This window comes from Lactuca sativa, chromosome 8 (genome assembly GCF_002870075.4).
Source record: "Lactuca sativa cultivar Salinas chromosome 8, Lsat_Salinas_v11, whole genome shotgun sequence".
Classification (NCBI taxonomy): Eukaryota; Viridiplantae; Streptophyta; class Magnoliopsida; order Asterales; family Asteraceae; genus Lactuca; species Lactuca sativa.
The window spans coordinates 220,634,131-220,653,610 of NC_056630.2; the positions used below are offsets into that span (position 1 = coordinate 220,634,131).

The 19,480-nt window shown below is 34.7% G+C and overlaps 2 protein-coding genes and 1 long non-coding RNA gene across 6 annotated transcripts in view; 2 read left to right on the forward strand and 1 right to left on the reverse strand.

The window, feature by feature from the left end:
* LOC128128127 (uncharacterized) overlaps positions 1 to 10,494 on the reverse strand; it is a 36,531-nt gene extending 26,037 nt beyond the window's left edge. The window contains exon 1 of the long non-coding RNA XR_008225764.1: positions 10,184 to 10,494. This is a non-coding gene — a long non-coding RNA (uncharacterized LOC128128127). The remainder of the gene's footprint in view (positions 1 to 10,183) is intronic.
* LOC111890627 (beta-amylase) lies at positions 3,758 to 9,978 on the forward strand. 3 transcript variants are annotated; one of them, XM_023886729.3, is made up of 9 exons: positions 3,892 to 4,029; positions 4,474 to 4,623; positions 4,856 to 4,924; positions 5,490 to 5,888; positions 6,076 to 6,240; positions 6,472 to 6,732; positions 7,960 to 8,169; positions 9,276 to 9,515; positions 9,596 to 9,978. In XM_023886729.3, exons 2-9 carry the CDS (start codon positions 4,600 to 4,602, stop codon positions 9,791 to 9,793), a joined length of 1,566 nt encoding a protein of 521 aa, XP_023742497.1. In that variant the 5' UTR covers positions 3,892 to 4,029; positions 4,474 to 4,599; the 3' UTR covers positions 9,794 to 9,978. The 3 variants fall into 3 exon arrangements, with proteins under 3 accessions (XP_023742496.1, XP_023742497.1, XP_023742498.1); XM_023886730.3 differs by having other exon boundaries at positions 3,911 to 4,029; positions 4,539 to 4,623; XM_023886728.3 differs by lacking the exon at positions 4,474 to 4,623 and having other exon boundaries at positions 3,758 to 4,029.
* Positions 10,495 to 14,188: 3,694 nt separating the features above from the next.
* Positions 14,189 to 19,035, forward strand: LOC111890626 (formin-like protein 3). Of its 2 annotated transcripts, none has more exons than XM_023886725.3 (7): positions 14,189 to 15,137; positions 15,208 to 15,598; positions 15,664 to 16,123; positions 16,767 to 16,960; positions 17,077 to 17,312; positions 17,491 to 18,345; positions 18,535 to 19,035. In XM_023886725.3, the coding sequence occupies exons 1-6, from the start codon at positions 14,997 to 14,999 to the stop codon at positions 18,319 to 18,321; spliced, it is 2,253 nt and encodes a 750-aa protein (XP_023742493.1). In that variant the 5' UTR covers positions 14,189 to 14,996; the 3' UTR covers positions 18,322 to 18,345; positions 18,535 to 19,035. The 2 variants fall into 2 exon arrangements, with proteins under 2 accessions (XP_023742493.1, XP_023742495.1); XM_023886727.3 differs by having other exon boundaries at positions 14,999 to 15,137; positions 15,212 to 15,598.
* Positions 19,036 to 19,480: the final 445 nt, after the last annotated feature.

Consider the following 19,480-nt stretch of genomic DNA (forward strand, 5'->3'; position numbering starts at 1 on the left):
GAAGATTTTCTAATAAAACAGGAATTACATGGAGAACTTGAACTATTATTCGAAACATGTAAATTAAACTTAGATAGCATAAACTAAAGAAGTTGAGGATGAGGATGTCCTAATCTTTGATGCCAAATGGTGGAGGAAGCCCGAATAGAGGAAAAAACAACTCTAGACATCGACGGAAAGGTAGGAAGACGAAGGGTAAAGAGACCACTGTTACTTGGTCCAGTAAGGAGGGTAGTTTGTGTGTCCTCGTCCTTCACAACAAAAAAAGGAAGAGTGAACTTCAAAAAAGACATTATTATCGAGACCAAATTCTTGAACAGAAAGAAGGTGTTTTTTGATATTAGGAACATGAAGAATTTGTTTAGAGACAAGGTTTTCTGAGGAGAATAAGCACGTTTTGAGCCAATGTGAAGAATGGGTAAGCCCTTGTCGTTGCTATCATGAAGGTTGTCTTCTCCGTAGTATGGCTCAGTAGTATCGAATCCGTCGAGATTTGGTGCAATATGGTTATTGGAACATGTGTTTGGGAACCATGATGTGGAAGCTTGAGACTAATAATTTGCATAATTGGCAGATGGCTTCTTCATCCGAATAGTGGAAGGGTCTCGGTTGGGGCATTGAAAAGGAACATGTCCAATGTCACATCTATTGCAAGTCCCATACACCATGTTCTGATTTGAGGCCCAGTTAAACTGACTGTGATTTCCACTACCTTGAGATCGATCTCAATTATTGTTGTAATTGCCTCCGCGTCCTCCACGACCCTGGTTGTTGTAATTACCACGAATGTGTTTTTAATTGTTGTTACTTGTTTGGTTGGAACAGAGAGCATGTGGTGTCTTTGGCTAAATATTGAGGCCTAACTGAGCCATCAATTATTGAAGAGACTATAGTGTGTCCGAAGAAATCGAAGGCAGACGGTTCCATGTGGTAGTTGTAAAGGCCTGAACAAGTGGTGGAGATGGAGTATTCTTTCGAAGTAAGTAATCATGATTAGCCAGCAATCCATACAGATCTGAAAATACGATAGGGTTCTCCTTACCAAGTAAGGTGGACTTGAGGCCAAAGTATTCTTCTCACAACCCTGCAATCACGAGCATCACCAGATTTTGTTCATATATTGGTTTACCGATGTTTGCTAATGCAGCAGAGTACTCCTGCGCTCTGGCAAGGTAGGCGGTAGAGGTCTCATCACCTTTCATCTCGATTTGAAGAAGTTGTATTTTGAGAGTATATTCTCTGGAGGATGTATGTTAGCCGTATGCTCGTTTTAGAGAAAGCCAGAGATCACGAGAAGTTATACCTTGTACATGTTGAAAGGCGGCCTCAGAAATCGTGGACATGAGTAACATTCTGACGTGGGCATCATTCGACAGCCAGATCAAGTAACTAGGGTTAGGAATGGGTGCAACATCTTTTTCTGTTGATGATATTATGGTAGTGGGTTGAGGAATTGTGCCATCGATATAGCCAAATAAGCTATTGGTGAGGAGAAAGGCCGAATCATGGCTTTCTAGTGCCCATAGTTTGTAGGAGATAGAGTAAAGCCAAATTTCTAAGAGTTGTGCGTTGTTTTATCTTTAGAAGAAAAAAATGTGAGGGTCATTGTAGAGGCAACGGAAGCTAACGCTGGCCAAGAGGCAAAAGAGGGTGAAATAATAGTCTCACGAACAGTAATTGCATGAACAGTACCTTCGTGAACAATAATCGCGTGAACAATACCTTCGTGAACAGTGATTCTGACAGTAGAGGATGGCGACAGATATTAGGGTTTGTGAGGTATTCGGTTGGCTCTGATACCATAACAATCTGGTATGAATTGTGTATGTATTGTGTATTATGAATGATAATTACACGGGTACATATAAGCCTCTAAGTTACACATTTAGCCCCCTAACTATATACTTATAATTAATAATTTAATATCGCCTAGTCTAATATGGGTCGGGGGTAATCCAACCTTGATAGGTTGTGGACCCAGTATGTAGTATGTATGGGCATTCCCTCTATAGGTTGTGGGCCGGGGTAATCCAACCTCGATTGGTTTTGGACCCATTGTATATTGGCATCTTGCCTAGGGTATTTCATCCCGAGAATGATTGGACCCGAGATGCTTTTTTTTGTTATTATGGTTATGTGGTGGTACTTTGGGGGGAACTCACTAAACTTTGTGCTTACAATTTCGATTAATGGTTTCAGGTATTTCAAAGAACCGTGGCAAGGCGAAGGCATGCCACACCTTATTTTGTGTCATTGGTCTTGGGAGACACTGATTTTTAAATAATGTTTTAGAAACAATGTTTTGTAAACACTTTAATTAGTAAATTGATTGTTTTGAAAAGTTTTAATTGGTTGAAATTTTTGGGATGTTACACGATGTGTGAAAACAAAATGAATAAAAAATTAGTGAGAATGCACGATAATGACGATAGTTATTTGAGGTTGAACGTATTCACATTACCAGACAACCTATTATCTTAGTCATTTTTATAAAATAATAATATCCACACACGTCCGCATAATAGATGTTCTTCCACATTTTAACCTAGCCATGTGTGTATGTGTGTGTGTGTGTATATATATATATATATATATATATATATATATATATATATATATATATATATATATATATATATTAGGTTATAATGGACATTTACTTTGTTTAGATGGTTTTCTAATTTCCAAAAAAAAAAAGAGAAAAAAACTTCAACTCAGATATCTTAATATATATATAAAAAAGAAACAACTCATTAGTTAAAATAACTGACGATGAAAGGTTTTGAAACCATAAGAACAATCATCGTAAGATTTTTTTAAAGATATCTTGAAAGTGCAACTTTTTAAAACCACAAGAACCATTTATAAAACTGTCAATAATACATTAAATAAATAAATAAAAATCCTAAAAAGTTATATAGGTAAAATGATAAAGAAAAATAATTATAATACTATCATTATTAACGACCCAACCAAGCCAAATTTTCTATTAAAAAAATAATTTCTCATCTTTCAACCTATACAATCAGATCTAACAAAATTTTCAACATATTAATCTAACAAAATTTTCAACGTATTAATAATCTAATCCAAACCAACTATTTATTATAAATAAAAAATTAATCTATTTAAAAAAGAAATTTTTCTACAAACTTTAGCATTTTTTATTAATTTTATTGAGATAATATTTGATCTCCAAACTACACATCAATAAAAACATAAGATATAACATATAAAAGAAAAAAAAAATTGAGTGAATAGTTCACCGTTAATCATTTCATTTTGATTTTCTTTATTTAAAAAAATTGTGAGCGGCTAAGTTAAAGCCTAAAACCCCCAGTAGGTCGAAAGTCTCTAAGGAAACAAGTGAATTGGGTCAAACGGACCACACGAGCCGAAAGTCTGCTTTTAAAATGCCTACAACTTCCTAATTCGTTTTATTTATATAAATATGTTATTATTTTAATAATATAATTTGTTTTTTTTTTAGTCACATTGATTTTTATTAAAAAGAATCTAAGGAAATAGACAAAAGGCATTGAGCGTCTCTAAGTCGACAAAAATTAATTGAAAAAATAAATACAACAGTAAAACAATTAATGAAATTCCAAAAGAGACCCAAACAAAAAAGATAGACAAAGACACATTCAAATGTTTGTATGCATGCAAAAAGTAAAGGAAGTAGAAGTACCATCTTTCAACCACAATTTCTGGATTTTTTTTTTTTTTTGTAACAAATTCCCACAGCCACATAACATAAAAATCAAAATTAAGCAAACATTATTTTCTTGAAAATTTCCCTATAAATCCCCATTTGAATTTGATAAATGTTTATATCGTGTCACAATGGCAAGCATAGTGTGTCCAAAACTCTGTGGTTTTCCGGCGAGATGCCGCCAATGGAAGTTACCTCGGATTCAGTTTTTGGAGAAAAATATGTACACAGTTTGGGAAAACCAAGGATTCAATAGTTGTCATCAGAAATCCATCAAAACTCCTCGTGCTTTGGCATCAGAGGTTTCTTTCAAGGTAAAACTACTTTTATACTGTGTTTGACGTGTATTTTGATTATGACTATGTCAATGACACAAAAAATTGCAACTTTTATACTGTGTTTTTATTTTTTTTATTATTATTTTGGTTTGTAAATGGTAGCATATTGAGGGCTGAAAGAGAGAACATAAATTGCTATCTTGATTAAGTGATCCTAAAAATCAGTGTGTACGATATAAAAGAAAGAAAGTAAAGAGTAAATTACGCTTTTGGTCCGTGTGTAATAGCAATTTTTACATGGTAAAAAAAAGAATATTTTTTTATTGTTTTTGGTATATGGATTGTCTAAGTTAATTGGCCGTTTGTTAAATCTATATAAATGACCATTTTGCCCCCAAGCACCACCACATCAAGTGCATTGATGAGTTGTAGGTAAGGGAATGTAGCCTTGATTAATTTTGTTTTGCTTTTTCGGTTCAGATTTTGGTATTGAATTTTAGATCAAATTCTGGGGTTTTGGTTTGATTTTGGATTTATTGAAGAAGAGATGAAGGACGTAAAGAAATTCAAGAACACAAGGGCAAAATAGTCATTTTATATGGCGGAATGAACCCCGTTTCTATACAACGTGTAAGTCATGGACTAAAAATAGGTAACAAAAAACAGCAAAATAGGGACGAAAAAATACAAAAAGTTTTTTTGTCCACCTTGTCTTAAAACCAAAAGTTACATAGAGCCCAAAAATATAATTTACTTAAAGTTAAAATAAAAAAATATATGCAACGAACCCTTCAAATGAAATTCTCAAATAAAAATCTAAAAAATCACCAATCATCTCTCACACTCTTGCAAAAAATTACAGGCATCAACTCCTCTCAATGATAAAGATAGCATGCTGGCGAACTATGTGCCAATCTACGTTATGCTTCAGGTAAATTATTTACAAATATTTAGGCCCTATTTTATTTTGTTTAGATAAATGATTTTTTAACAATATTTGAGAAAACAATTGCACAAAAAAAATAAATGAGAGCAAATTTATAAAACTTTAGGACTTTTTGTAACAAGTTGTTCTTTCAGTATTAAGACAAAAAGAAACACTCATAAATAGCTTAGTGGATTAAGGTGTTGTTTCCTTTTTTTTAAGCTTATTGCAATTTAGAGTATGGTGATCCAGTTAAAGTAGCTTATAAACTAGCTTTTTAAAAAGTTGTTTGAGATAGCTTATTGATAAGCTAGCTTTTCAGCTAGCTCGTCAAACATAGTCTTGATACAAATACAGAAAATAAAGGAAATGAGGCTTTTCCCATTAAATTCTAACAATGTTTCTTTTTGACATAATGGGGCCATAATTTAATCCGGAAACTATGTATGGTTGATTTTTGTACTTAATGTAGGAAGAACGACTTAAAAGAGAGAAAGTAAGAGTCTAAGGGAAATAATAATTTCCGCATTAAGTTCTAACGCTTTACAAATTTGATTTTATTAACGAACAGTTGGAAATCATAACAAACGATAATGTTCTCAAAGACAAAGAGGGTCTCGAGAAGCAGCTAAAGCAGTTAAAGGACGCAGGCGTTGATGGGGTGATGTGTGACGTATGGTGGGGGATCGTTGAATCCAAAGGACCTAAAGAGTACGATTGGAGAGCTTATCGGACTTTATTTCAACTTGTGCAAGACTGTAAAATGAAAATGCAAGTGGTCATGTCATTCCACCAATGCGGTGGGAATATTGGGGACGTTGTCAACATCCCCATCCCACACTGGGTTCGTGACGTAGGCGTCACGGACCCAGATATTTTTTATACTGACAGAGTAGGGAACCGTAACGTGGAGTATCTCACGATTGGCGTAGACAATCAACCGCTCTTTGGTGGTCGGACTGCAATTGAGGTTAGGTTTGTTACGCTATAACAAATTTTTCGATAAATCATTGTATACAAAGGGAAAAAATATAGGGATTTTTTATTTATTTGTTTATTATAGCATCCGATTTTCATACATTGTACTTTTAACTTTTTTCTTAATAAAGCAATGTACTTTAAAATATTCGTTATGGTGGGATTTTTTATAAATACAGATGTATAGTGACTACATGAAGAGCTTCAAAGAGAACATGGTTGACTTTTTGGAAGCGGAATTGTTTACCGATATTGAAGTTGGGCTTGGCCCTGCAGGAGAGCTCAGGTACCCCTCCTACCCGCAGAGCCAGGGTTGGGCTTTCCCGGGTATAGGTGAATTTCAGGTAAGAAATAGCAATGTACTTTCTTTTTACTTTATATAAATTTCCCCTCATTTATTTTGGGTTAAATGCAAGAAATAATAATATACTATCATTTATATGTTTATTATAGCATCCTACTTCCATTTCTATTCGAACATTGTATCCTCAACTTTTTTTTTCTTTCTTATTTAACGCATTGTACTTTGAAAAGGCAAACAAATTATTGAAATGAGATTTTATTGATATTCTCAGTGCTACGACAAATATCTCAAAGCGGATTTTGAAGAGGCTACAACAAAAGTGGGACACCCAGAATGGGAATTTCCAAATGATGCAGGAGAATATAATAATAAACCAAATGAAACGGGTTTTTTTGGATCAAAAGGTTATCTTAGTGAAAAAGGGAAGTTCTTTTTGACTTGGTATTCCAACAAGTTATTGATCCATGGTGATGAGATCTTGGAAGAAGCCAACAAAGCCTTCATGGGTTGTAAAGTGAAGTTAGCTTGCAAGGTAACAAGTATAAAATATAAATACAAGAAATAGCAATGTACTTTACTTTCATTCATTTCATACCAAAACTTAGTTTCCATTTCTTTTGTGTTGAAAAAATTGACCCAATTATGTCAACTCATTTTAATTTACATATTTGGTCCTGTAGTTTCTAAAATGGTAAGTTAAAAGAAAAGACAAAACTAGGGGTATTTTGGTCAATTTACTTAGACTTGACAACTGTTTGTAACGGAGTTATACTGAAGGAGCACCTATGCTTGATTTTGAAACCACAAGGACCACCGGTGTAACGTTTCCTAAAGGGTTAATCTCAAAAAAAGACCTTATATTTTGTGTTTTTTTCTGGATTAAACCTCAAATTTATATTTTTCCAGAAAAAGCCCTCAACTTTGTATGTTTTTCCAAAAAAAACCCTCAAGCTTCTAAATGATTCCAAATAATCCCTCAACTTTTTTAATTTTTCTCGAAATAACCCTCACATTTTACAATTCTTTTTTGGGGTTAATCTAAAAAAAACACATTATATTTTGTGTTTTTTCCAAATTATACCTCAAGTTTATTTTTTTTCCTGAAAAAAACCCTGTATTTTTTCATTTTTCCCAATTTGGCCCTTTTAGTCATTTTTTGCCAAAAAAATTGTATAATGTAAGTTTTTTTTTTTCGAGAAAAACTAAAAAAGTTGAGGGTTTATTTGCAAAAAAAAAAAAACTTGAGTTTTAATCCGTAAAAAAATACAAGGTTTTTTTCAGGCAAAAAATAAATTTGAGTTTTAATCCGTAAAAAACACAAAATATAAGGGTTTTTTTTTTTTTTGAGATTAACCCTTTTTTTGGCAAAAAAAAAAAAACTAAAAAGGCCAAATCAGGAAAAATTAAAAAAAAAAAATACAAGGTCTTTTTCAGGCAAAAAAATATATTTGAGGTTTAATCCGAAAAAAAAAAAAACACACACACACACACACACACACACAAAATATAAGGTCTTTTTTTAAATCAACCCTTTCCTAAAGATATCCTAAAAAAACCATTTATAAAATTTTGTCTTACTTTAAAATATCTACCAAACTATAGCAATGAAAATTGTTTTGTAGTATATTGCTATAAATAGGTTGACTTTTCAAAGTATAATGTTGTAATATGAAGAAATGAAAGTACATTGCTATTTCTTGTAAGTGGAAGTATCTAGTGCAGATATTAATCGTGTGATTTTTTTTTTTTGATAAAACAGATATCAGGAATCCATTGGTGGTATAAAGATGAAACTCATGCTGCAGAGTTAACAGCTGGATATTATAATCTGAATGATAGAGATGGATATTGCCCTATTGCAAGAATGCTTTCAAGGCATTATGCTGCTTTTAATTTCACTTGTTTGGAGATGAGGGACTCTGAACAGCCTACATCTGCAAAAAGTGGACCTCAAGAACTTGTCCAACAGGTTTAATTTGAAAAAAACTTGAGTAAATTACAAGAATGGTCCCTGTACTTTTTCTGATTTTTACCATGTTCAGTTCAAAGTTTAAATATTTTTCGGTTTTGGTAAAATGTTTCATATCGATTCGTATTTGGACTGAAGATGCTAAAAATTGGAAAGCATGGGGACTATTTTTGTAACTTTTTTTAAATATATACTTTCGTCTGAAATATTTATGAAACATGCATCGTATTTGGTCCAAGGTTTCTTATCGATAGCTTTGAAATAAGGACCAAAAATGAAGGAGGATTCAATTTTGGACTAAAGATGCTAAAAATTGGAAAGCATACGGACCATTTTTGTAACTTTTTTTAAATATATACTTTCATCTGAAAATTTTATGAAACAAGCATTGTATTTGGTACAAGGTTTCATATCGATAATTTTGAAATAAGTACCAAAAATGAAGGAAGTTTCAATTTTGGACAAAAGATGCTAAAAATTGGAAAGCACAGGGACCATTTTTGTAACTTATTCTATATATAAACTTTCATCTGAAAATTTATGAAACTTGATTGGTCCAATGCTTCATATTGATAACTTTGAAATAAGAACCCAAAGCAATATAAACCTTGAAATGAGAACTAAAACTGACAAAAAAAAAGTTTCAATTTTTGGACTAAAGGTGTTAAAAATCAGAAAGCACAGGGACCATTTTTGTAATTTATTCTATATATAGACTTTCATCTGAAAATTTAGGAAACAAGCATCACATTTGGTCCAAGGTTTCATATCGATAACTTTGAAATAAGAACCCAAAGCAATATAAACCTTGAAATAAGGACCACAACTGAAAAAAGTTACAATTTTTGGACTAAAGATGCTAAAAATCGTAAAGCACAAGGACTATTTTTGTAATTTATTCTAAACATAAATTTGCATCTGAAAATCTATGAAACAAGCATAATCACTATGAGTGTTTTCGGTTCCAATGTTGATTTGGCTCTTTGTGGAAACAGGAAACTACTGTTGTTAGCAGACTGTTGTGTACCTGATTTATAGATCGACTTATGTTTTTGCAGAAAATTTGAACTTGGTTAATTTATGATGTTTCAAACGTGTAAAAACAGGTGTTTACTGCAGTGAAAAGAGAGGAAGGTATTATGGCAGGTGAAAATGCACTTGAAAGATATGATTATAAAGCTTACAATCAAATTCTTTTGAGTGTGAGGCCAAATGGAATCAATAGAAAAGAATCACCAAAACTGAAAATGGAAGCATTGACTTTTCTTCGATTAGGAGATGATTTGCTTTTAAAGAAGAATTATAATCTATTCAAAAGATTTGTGAAGAAACTCCATGCTGATCAGGTATGTTTGTAGAGTTTTTTTTTTTTTTTATGATCAGAGGAAGGGTATTTATGTCTTTTACACAAACATAATCTATACAGGAGTATTGTTCAGATCTACGGAAATATTCAACTGTGGTCCCATTGGAGAGATCAAAACCCAAGATTCCAATTGAAGAACTTCTAGAAGCAACTGAACGGATTAAATCATTCCCTTTTGATGATCATACAGACATGAGTGTTGGAGGTCAGCTTGATGATTTTATTGATGGTTTCTTCAACATGATCCCATTCTTCTAAAACTATCAATCGAAAGTGTATACAAAGTTCCAATGGAAGATCGCAAGTGTCGAGTACATAAAAACAAAAAAATTATAATGTTTTGTAACGTAAAAAGGATAAAAAGATAAGAATCGTGATCCTAGAGTATCATCTGAAAACTTGTTAAGATCGTAATTTTCAAACTATACATCATTCGATTTGCATTTTGCATAGCCCTAACTATCACACGCCAAGCATTTGGATTTGGTAATTGGAAGATTCAGCGTCTTGATCTTAGTAAGAATCTTCTAAGAATTAGTGATTAACTTCATCCATACAATTCATATTATGATTCATTTCAATGATGATTACTACTGATTCCTATATAGTGTTCTCTCGCGCATTTCATCAAACAGTTCTAGTGCGTACCTGATATCCCCAAATATTAACGCTTCATCTGGTGGAATTTAACTTGCATATAAAAGGATCGATACATGCAGCTGATGGATCGATAAAAGACTTGGATTCTTCTATGATTCGATCGATTTCTCCATAGAAAGTTGGATCTCTTTGAAGCTATGCCCGCCTTAGCATAAGAGACAAAAAAAACTCAAAAGGCTAATGTTGCAGATTCAGAAAATACAGTTAATAAACAGTTACTAAAATGTCCCTGAACTTAGACCTAACATGCAACTATGGTCCAAATACTATTTTTGTTTCATTAAAAGCCCTAAACTTGAACTACCTCATACAATTTAGTCCAAGTAGTCAGAAGTCTTGTTCACATGACTATGTTTACGAGTAATAAATATATTTATTTTATCATCCCATCCTCTTTAGACCATCTACACGAAAGTTAAATGATATTGATGTGTCAACTTTTGTAGTTACATACACTTAAGTGCAATGCTAACATTCTTTTTAAGTAAACAACGCTTTTTTTTAAGTGTCACTTGATAAAACAATTTACAAAATTTCAAGACCAAAAATTTCATTTTGATAAAATGATTTACAAAAACAATCATAAGAAACAACATCGAGTCATATTATTTCATAAAAACCATAACCACATGTCTCAAAACCATATCATAAAAATAGTAACAATGTCAGAGTACAATCCCAAGAATCTCATAGTACGGAAATCTTGTGCCAGCTCCTTCCCCTTCAATGAAGAGGTACCTGAAAACAAAACTAAAAACTTTAAGCACGAAGTTTAGTGAGTTCCCTTATCATACCACATACCACATAATAAACATACTGTCGGACAATTTTGGGGTGCCAGACCTACCCTGTCAGGCAATTCTGGGATGCCGACCTACCTTGTCTGGCAATTCTGGGGTGCCAACCTACGCAATTATGGGGCGCCGACCTACCATCCGGTTTATCTCAACCGGCTACGGGGACTATTTCACCCTTACTACTACCACATAATGACATGGCATAAACATATTATCGGGCATATCTGGGGTGCCCGACCTACCCTTCGATCCTTACGAACGTAACACGGGGACTATTCCCCCTACTACCTACTATCACATAACATCATATCATGCTAGCACATAATCATAACAGATAACAACATACCAGATAATTATCACGAAGACAATTATCTCTACTATAACTCTTACTAGTGGGTCGGCCTTGGTGCCTTAGACCCACTTTTACTGGAAGGTAACTCACATCAATGTCGTGCAGTAACTAAACTGTCCTCAGCGTTGGGATCAACTCCTCTCAAACTCTTACACATAACAACCTTCCTTAATTACCATTTCATACTCGTGACCCTTTCAAGGGTCAACTCATGTCAAAGTTAAAGTCAAGGTCAACACCTTGGTCAAATTCAACTTTTGGTCAAAGTCAACTTCTGGTTGACTCAACTCGCCGAGTTGGTCCGCCAACTCGTCGAGTTCCATAATCCACAAAGTACTAGAACTTCGATCTTACTCGTCGAGTCTTTCAAGAACTCGTCGAGTTCTCCTTCATACAGAATCGGGACCTTTTGCTCGTGACTCGCCGAGTTCATCCTTGAACTCATCGAATTCTTCTTCATATTAGTCGGGACATTGCCTTGAACTCGTCGATTTCTCTATTATTCAAGTCCACATTCACGTCCATTTTGTTGAGTCCTCTTCTGGACGCAACCAGATTGCTCAGAGATAAAAAAAGGTTAGGGATCCATGACCCGACTCGTCGAGTCCTATAAACGACTCGTCGAGTCCCCTAAAGTCCAAGTCTATCCAGTCGATTTCTTTCAGGCTTAATGCATCCATAACATAGATCTGACCTCCTAGGATCGATATAGCACGTAAAGTTACAAACTTTACGTGCATGTATAGGTTAACTAGCTCATAAAGTCCTAAAAAATGTTCCATAAGATGCATGGGACTCCCATGGCCATAAAGTTGGCACCTATATGCCATGGAGTCCCTCTAAGACTCTGGATCCGAAGTCCTAACACCAAAACAAGCTTGCATCCATGAATGGTTCCATAATGAGCTCTAAATGGTCCTAAATTATCCCATGGAGAGATCTAATGAATGAATGAACAAGGTACAAACTTTATACCTCAAATGAACTGGGTATGTGACACAGTCTCTTGATCTACTTGTTTGCTCTTGATCTCCCAAGCTTCCTCTTTCTTCTCAAGCTTCAAAAAAACACAAAATGACACAAAAAGCTCAAGAACACTCACAAACTGATTTGGGTTTTGAGAATAGGGTCTGAGGGTGATGGAGGCTGGAGTGGAGGCCATATAAGTTGTTTAACTAGGGTGCAAACCCTAAGATTTAGGGTTTCATCCAGATGAATCTACTCGTCGAGTCGGGGCTTCTAACTTGGCGAGTAGACTCTTCCACCCGCGTCCAAGATTTGCATCTACTCGATGATTTGGGGCCTCCAACTCGTCGAGTCCTAATGTAAAAATGCATATTTAAAATGCGTACCAGGAACCGGGCATTACAAATCCCCCTACTTGTATTCTCAGGAAATCAGTAGACAGGTACTTGCTGGATTTTCGAGGAACCGAAACATTTAAGAGTTTTTAAGTTTTTATTTTGCAAAACTATTGGATGTATTTCAAACTGAGTTTCAAACAGATGTAAACGTTTTATTCAAATATTCACTATAATGGTTGTGTTGCTATGATTGTTGTTATTCAATGGTTGTGATGATATACATGACGTCCTCCGCCCCGGAACGTTTTCGCCATCGTTTCGTTCTGTGACATGCACAGTGATACCCGGTGCTACCTCATGTATCATTGCCAGAGAACTCGTCATCTCCATTACTTTAGGTTTCCCCACCGAGACTGAAACCATAAAACCCGATGGAATTGATCGTCAGAGAGGCAACAAATTTTGGTTGCCGATAAAGTATTTGACTTTACGTTTGCTCCGAATAACTAGTAACACTCCCCAAATCATCCATTCATCGTCAATTTAAGGCAATCGTCTTCTCCGGACACACAACCATAGGGAAGATCAGTGTTGTTGTCCTCTAATATTACTACTAAACTTCATCACGATTTATATATCAGTGATGGCCCCCTATTTCTGTTAACACAAAACAAATCAAAGTTAGATACAATTAATCACTCCCCATTTTCTACTCACAAAGGTGTTATTTGGTGTTAGAAAATGGTAAAATTCGTATTCAGATATTGCCTACCAGGTGCTCGATTCAATTCTCATGAAACCCCTTCACAAATCTGACAACACCGATCGCTCCAAGAAATAGCATGGCCATGTAGAACATTGCCCTAGTTACCGATAGTTTTGATGTAAATAAAAATATGAATTTCATAACTGGATTGATATGCCCCCTCTTTGATATTTGATCACACTCATTACAGTCAATGCCAAAATGTAGAGGAACAAGAAGGTTGTGGTGAACTTTGGGATACCAGTTCTGTAAAATGACCAGGACGACAATTCGCCTGACTTGAACAATGACTCACAATGACTCTGGTGGTGGCTCCTTGTAGTCTTTATCGAGCCAAGGGATTTGACGATGGTAGATCTACAGGTTGTAACGATTTCTAGAATAATCTTTATGTTTATGATGTTAATGCAAGACAATTGAAATCGAAACAGGGGTTAAAGAAGGTGGGTATGGACCGTTTGAGGGGTTAGAAAGGTCCACAGGTGCGGCTAGGCTAAAAAAGATATACTTTTCTAATGTACCCACATGAAGAATTGGAGTCAAAGCTTAAGGTAGAAAGAGAGGATAGAGGATGTTGGTGTGATAATCATACCCGATTTTGAGAAAGAAGATGATATAGGTTGTTAGGTTATTTTTATTTCCTTGAGAGAGAGAGAGAGAGAGAGAGAGAGAGAGAGAGAGAGAGAGAGAGAGAGAGAGAGAGAGAGAGAGAGAGAGCCTATATTTTAATTTAATAAAACATTAATTTAAATAAAAAAACATAAAAAGGAAAATTGGGAGGATATATTAGTCATTTCAAATTACTGAGAGACCAAATTTGTAACGAAACTAACGCAAAATGACCATAAAGCTAAAAACGTCAAGGTTCGAACTAAATTTTATGAAAAAATGATACCACATGGACCATTCTTGCAATTTTGTCTAAAATTTACCGGTCTCCGACTATTGCAGTTAAACCGGAATTCAATATTCATCTTCACCAAAAGACACAATCGAAATTTGCAAACCACCCAATGAATTAATTCTCTCCGAATATCTTCACCAAATCTTCAAGCAAACAAGGGTTTCCGGATTTTCTGTTTCTAACATCTGATTCATATTTTAGCAGCTCAGCTTCAGCATTCAACTGTTTGAGATCAACCATTTGTTTGTTCTTTTGAATCAATTCAATTACTCGGTACAGAAGTTTCTTTTTGATTTAGCATTAGGGCTTCCAGATCAATTTCTCCCTAATCATCGCGAAGATTAATTATTTCTTAGTTTTTCGCGATATCGCATTCCAAAATCCCTAAATACATCCGGGATTCTGTGAGTTCATTTTTTTTTTCTTTTGAATGTTGGGTTTTGATCGGAACTAAAAATCCCAAATCGGGTGCCAACTAGATCCAAATTCGTGAAATTAGGGTTTATTCGGTTGGTGATTTGAAACCAATCTGAATGTTGTTTGATTTTCGTGAGGCTACAAAGGCGTTCTTGTTTAATTCCGAGGTTATATGCCAATGTTGGTGTGATTTTATGCACACAACATTGGATGAAATGGAGAAAGGTGTATCGTGGAATGAAAAGATAGATTAAGAAACCGATGGGCGCTATAAGGGTCCATTTTGGTATACTTCTCGCTATTCTTTCCATTTTCGAGTTTTCCGAAGGAAATCACAGAGCTTCGGAGACAGCTTCCTGTAATGGTGGCGATTGGAGTTCTCAAAATCTAGATGAAAACACCGTATGCTTTCTTTCCTCATTTTCCTTTTCATGAATTAGATGATAAGCTAATGGAAATTTCTTTCATCCAGGCAGAGCAAGTGTGGATATATTGTAGGAAAGAGCTTGGAGTTGGAGAAATCACCAAAACTATCAACAAATTCAACCCAAATCATGAAGATATTGATACGCCATCAAGAAAAACACTTATGCATAATGCTCGAAAAGAGTTATTATCTCCGGTCAAACATGAATCTCTGGTCAAACATGTAATCCGAGTTGACTCAGTACCCAAAAACAAGCCTCCGGATCATGTGTTGCTACTCGGGATTATTGTTTCAACTGCTATAGCGACACTTGCTCTTTTTGTTTTAATGGTTTTTTGTTGCCTAGGTGGCATTCACCCAAGAGCTAGATCTCAATGTGCACAACAGGACAAAAAACCGAAACCCGTTGTCAATATATCCCCCGAGGGCATTTCAGGTATAAAATTTTGTCTTTGAATCTTGATAAATCATGTTTAAAAAAATCGATTTTTTTTTCTTCAGGTTCTTCACAAGCACCACAAGCTGTTGTAGGAAATAAAGATTTAATTAATTCTTTTAGCACCAACAATTTATCGGCAAATGTTTCTTCTCAAACACTAGAACTTGGAAAATTACCACTTCCGCCAGGAAGAAGCGCTCCTCCACCACCACTACCAGCAGCTCCACCACCGCTACCGCCGCCAGCGCCTCCACCGCCAATGCCACCGGCCCCAAAAGCACCACCGCCACCGCCACCCCGAAATGGTCCCCTCCCGCCTGCTCCACCAAAACCAGGTGCTATGAAAAAGCCACCTGGCCCACCTCTGCCTAAAAGAGGGCATCTCGCTTCTGGAGATGAAAAGGGTATTTCTGGAAATTCAAGTGGTAACAAAACAAAGTTGAAGCCGTTTTTCTGGGACAAAGTGAATTATGCTCCCAATCGATCCATGGTTTGGCGTGAACTTAATGCAGGATCATTTCAGTAAGTTTCATTTGAGGGTATTTCAGTTTTTTGCACTTGTAATTTCTGTCCGATGACAAGGGCCTTTATGTCTTTTTTACATATTAGAGATCAAAAGCGAGTATTTGTGCCACCTCTTTAGACATGACAAAAAAAAATACAATTTGTGGTCTCAACGAGGATAAAAAGAAGGGTATTTATATCTTTTAAGTATAAAGTTGTAATTTTTGTCCCATTAAGAATGACAAGGACATTTATGTCTTTTCACATAGGAGAGATCAAGAGCTGTCCCATCTCCCATCTCTGGATATGACAAAAAATATGAATTTGTGGTCTCATTACGATAAAAAGGATATTTACTTCTTTTGCAAACAAAGTTGCAATTTTTGTATCATTGAAAATGACAATGGTATTTATGTCTTTTCCACATATGAGAGATCAAAAGCAAGTCTCTGTCCCATGTTCCATCTCTTTGGATAGGAAGAGAGTGTAATTGTTGTCCCATTGAGGACGAGAAGGGTATTTATGTCTTTTGGACAAACAGTAGATGAAAACTGGGTCCATGTCGGGAACAAAAACTGAAAAATTTTGTTCCACGGTCAAAAGTCAAAGTCAAAGCTTTGACTCGTTACATAAAAATAAAGAAGTTTCTTAAAATCGACAGATTCAACGAAGAGATGATGCAAAGTCTGTTTGGTTATTCTTCTACAAACCAAAACAAGGGCGAAACTGTAAAATCCGCATCAACTCAACCAAAATTGATCCAAATTATCGATCCCAAAAAAGCACAAAATTTGTCGATTGTTCTAAAAGCATTAAGCGCGACAATAGAAGATGTCTGTAAAGCTGTCACAGAAGGTGAATTTTCACTTTTACAATTTACTAAAAATTAAATAAACATTCTACCTTTTTACACAATTTACGCAACAAACTGATTTTTTTTTTATATGCGAATGAATTATTATTATTATTAGGTAGCATGCTTCGTGTAGAGTTAATTACAAGTTTAATAAAAATGCCACCAACACAAGAAGAAGAGCTAAAGCTTCGATTATATCAAGGTGACCTGGCACTTATTACTCCAGCTGATCGATTCCTTAAAATTTTGGTTGAAGTCCCTTTTGTGTATAAACGTCTTGAAGCTTTGTTGTTTATGAGTTCTCTTCATGAAGAATCTTCTCCACTTAAAACTGCGTTTCTCACTTTAGAGGTACCAATTTATTTTAGATTTAAAACCAAAATGACTATTTTACCCTTTCTAGTCTTTTCACCAACCTACTTTTTCATATCAGTTTAGAAAAAATTACTTATATGCCCTTAGTATCACTTCTTGACGATGTGTTTTAGATAAAAATAGAAAATTACTATTGTACCCTTTTGGCATACAGGTAGCTTGCACAAAGCTAAAAAACAGTAGGCTCTTCCTAAAACTTCTTGAAGCTGTTTTAAAAACGGGTAACCGTATGAATGTTGGGACATATCGTGGTGGGGCCCAAGCAATCAAACTTGATTCCCTTTTAAAACTTTCGGATGTCAAGGGGACAGATGGAAAAACCACATTATTAACATTTGTAGTTCAAGAAATCATCCAATCCGAAGGAATAAAATCCGCGCGTTCTTCACACATTAAAACAAATGATCAAAGCGATGAATATTATCGAAAACTTGGTCTCGAGGTTGTTTCTAAATTAAGTAATGAGCTTTCGGATGTGAAAAAAGCAGCAATTATTGATGGTGATCACATTACATCAACGGTTTTAAAATTAGAAAACATGTTGAAAAAAACAAGAGATTTGATCGATGATGAGTTGAGTAAAACGGAAGGTGCTATGGAGTTTTGTGAGACTTTTAATGGTTTTATGGAGCATGCGGAAAGTGAGATTGTGTGGATGTTAGAAGAGGAGAAGAGGATAATGATGATGGTGAAGAGCACGGGGGATTTTTTCCATGGGAACTCGGCGAAAGATGAAGGGTTGAGATTGTTTGTTATTGTTAGGGATTTTTTGAAATTGTTGGATATAGTGTGTGTTGACATTAAGAAAAATAATGAGAAGAATAGTAAAAAGAAAAATATCCCCTTGGGAAAAAGGGTACCCCCGGGCCCACAGAGTCGACAACTGTCGTGGTCGAGTGTCCGGGATAAATTGTTTCCGGCTATGAAAGATAAAAAGATGGATTCTTCGAGTTCGGATGATGATGATGATGACATGTCTCCTTAATGAGCTTAATAGGAGTTTAATCTGGTAAGCTATATATGAGTGTTTTTTACTTAATGCAGAAAGAATGAATTAACAAAGAAAGTCAAGGAAATGAGGTTTTCCTATCGACTATTGAGCCCTAAGTTGTTTACATATTTTCCCTCGTTCATTTTATCATTATATATTGCAAGTGTTATTACTTAATTAAATGCTTTTTTAACGTCATTGATACAGACAACATATAACGCGAAAAGGCTTGCTTCTACTTCATTAAGAAGTTATGAAGATTATACGAGTTGATAAAATTATGGAAATGATGAAAGACATGAGATTGAACAAGCTTTCTATGGTTATTTGATGACAAGGATGAGGGAATTTATGTCTTTTACACAAACGAGAGATCGAAATCGAGTCACTCACTCGCATTTTGTTCCATGTTTTTTGCGTGTGAAAAAAATTGCATTTTTTGTACAATCGAAACTTACTTTCAGTTTGGTGAATGCCACCTATACTATAAAGGCATTTGTTTCGTTACGTCCTACATAACAAAACATGGGCTACATATTGAAGAAGACGAGGAAAAAAAATAATGTTTGAGGTAAATTAGTTTATTTTTATGTATAACATGTAAATTTAATTGTCATTGTGCTAGTCTTAGGGTCTAAATATTCTTATTTGTAACAAATCCAACCTCTTTGTATTTGTTTAATGATAATTTTTGATCTTTTATGCTTATTAAGTTCCTATTCAATTCACGATTATCATGTGTATAAATGAGGCATCATCACCCTTTTGTTCGTGATCTGAGTCTTTGTTATATTTATATTGGTTTATGTTATTGAGTTTAATATGCATTATTTTTTGTTTTTGTTTTTGTTTTTGTTATGATACATACAATTTTAAGCATATCATTTGTTGTTTGTTTTATTAAGAGCAACGAAGAAAATAAAGGTTAAATAGAGTTCGATAAAAAAGGTCATGCGGAGATCGTATATCTGGAGATGTTCGTGACACAGGAGGTGTTGATGAAGTAATCATAATAACTTTGTTTTTAGACCAAATTCAACAAGGAGTCTATAATGAACCATGAAATTAAATAGCTGGTGACATTTACAACTCAAGATAGTAAACTTCGAAGGAAATTATATATATATATATATATATATATATATATATATAT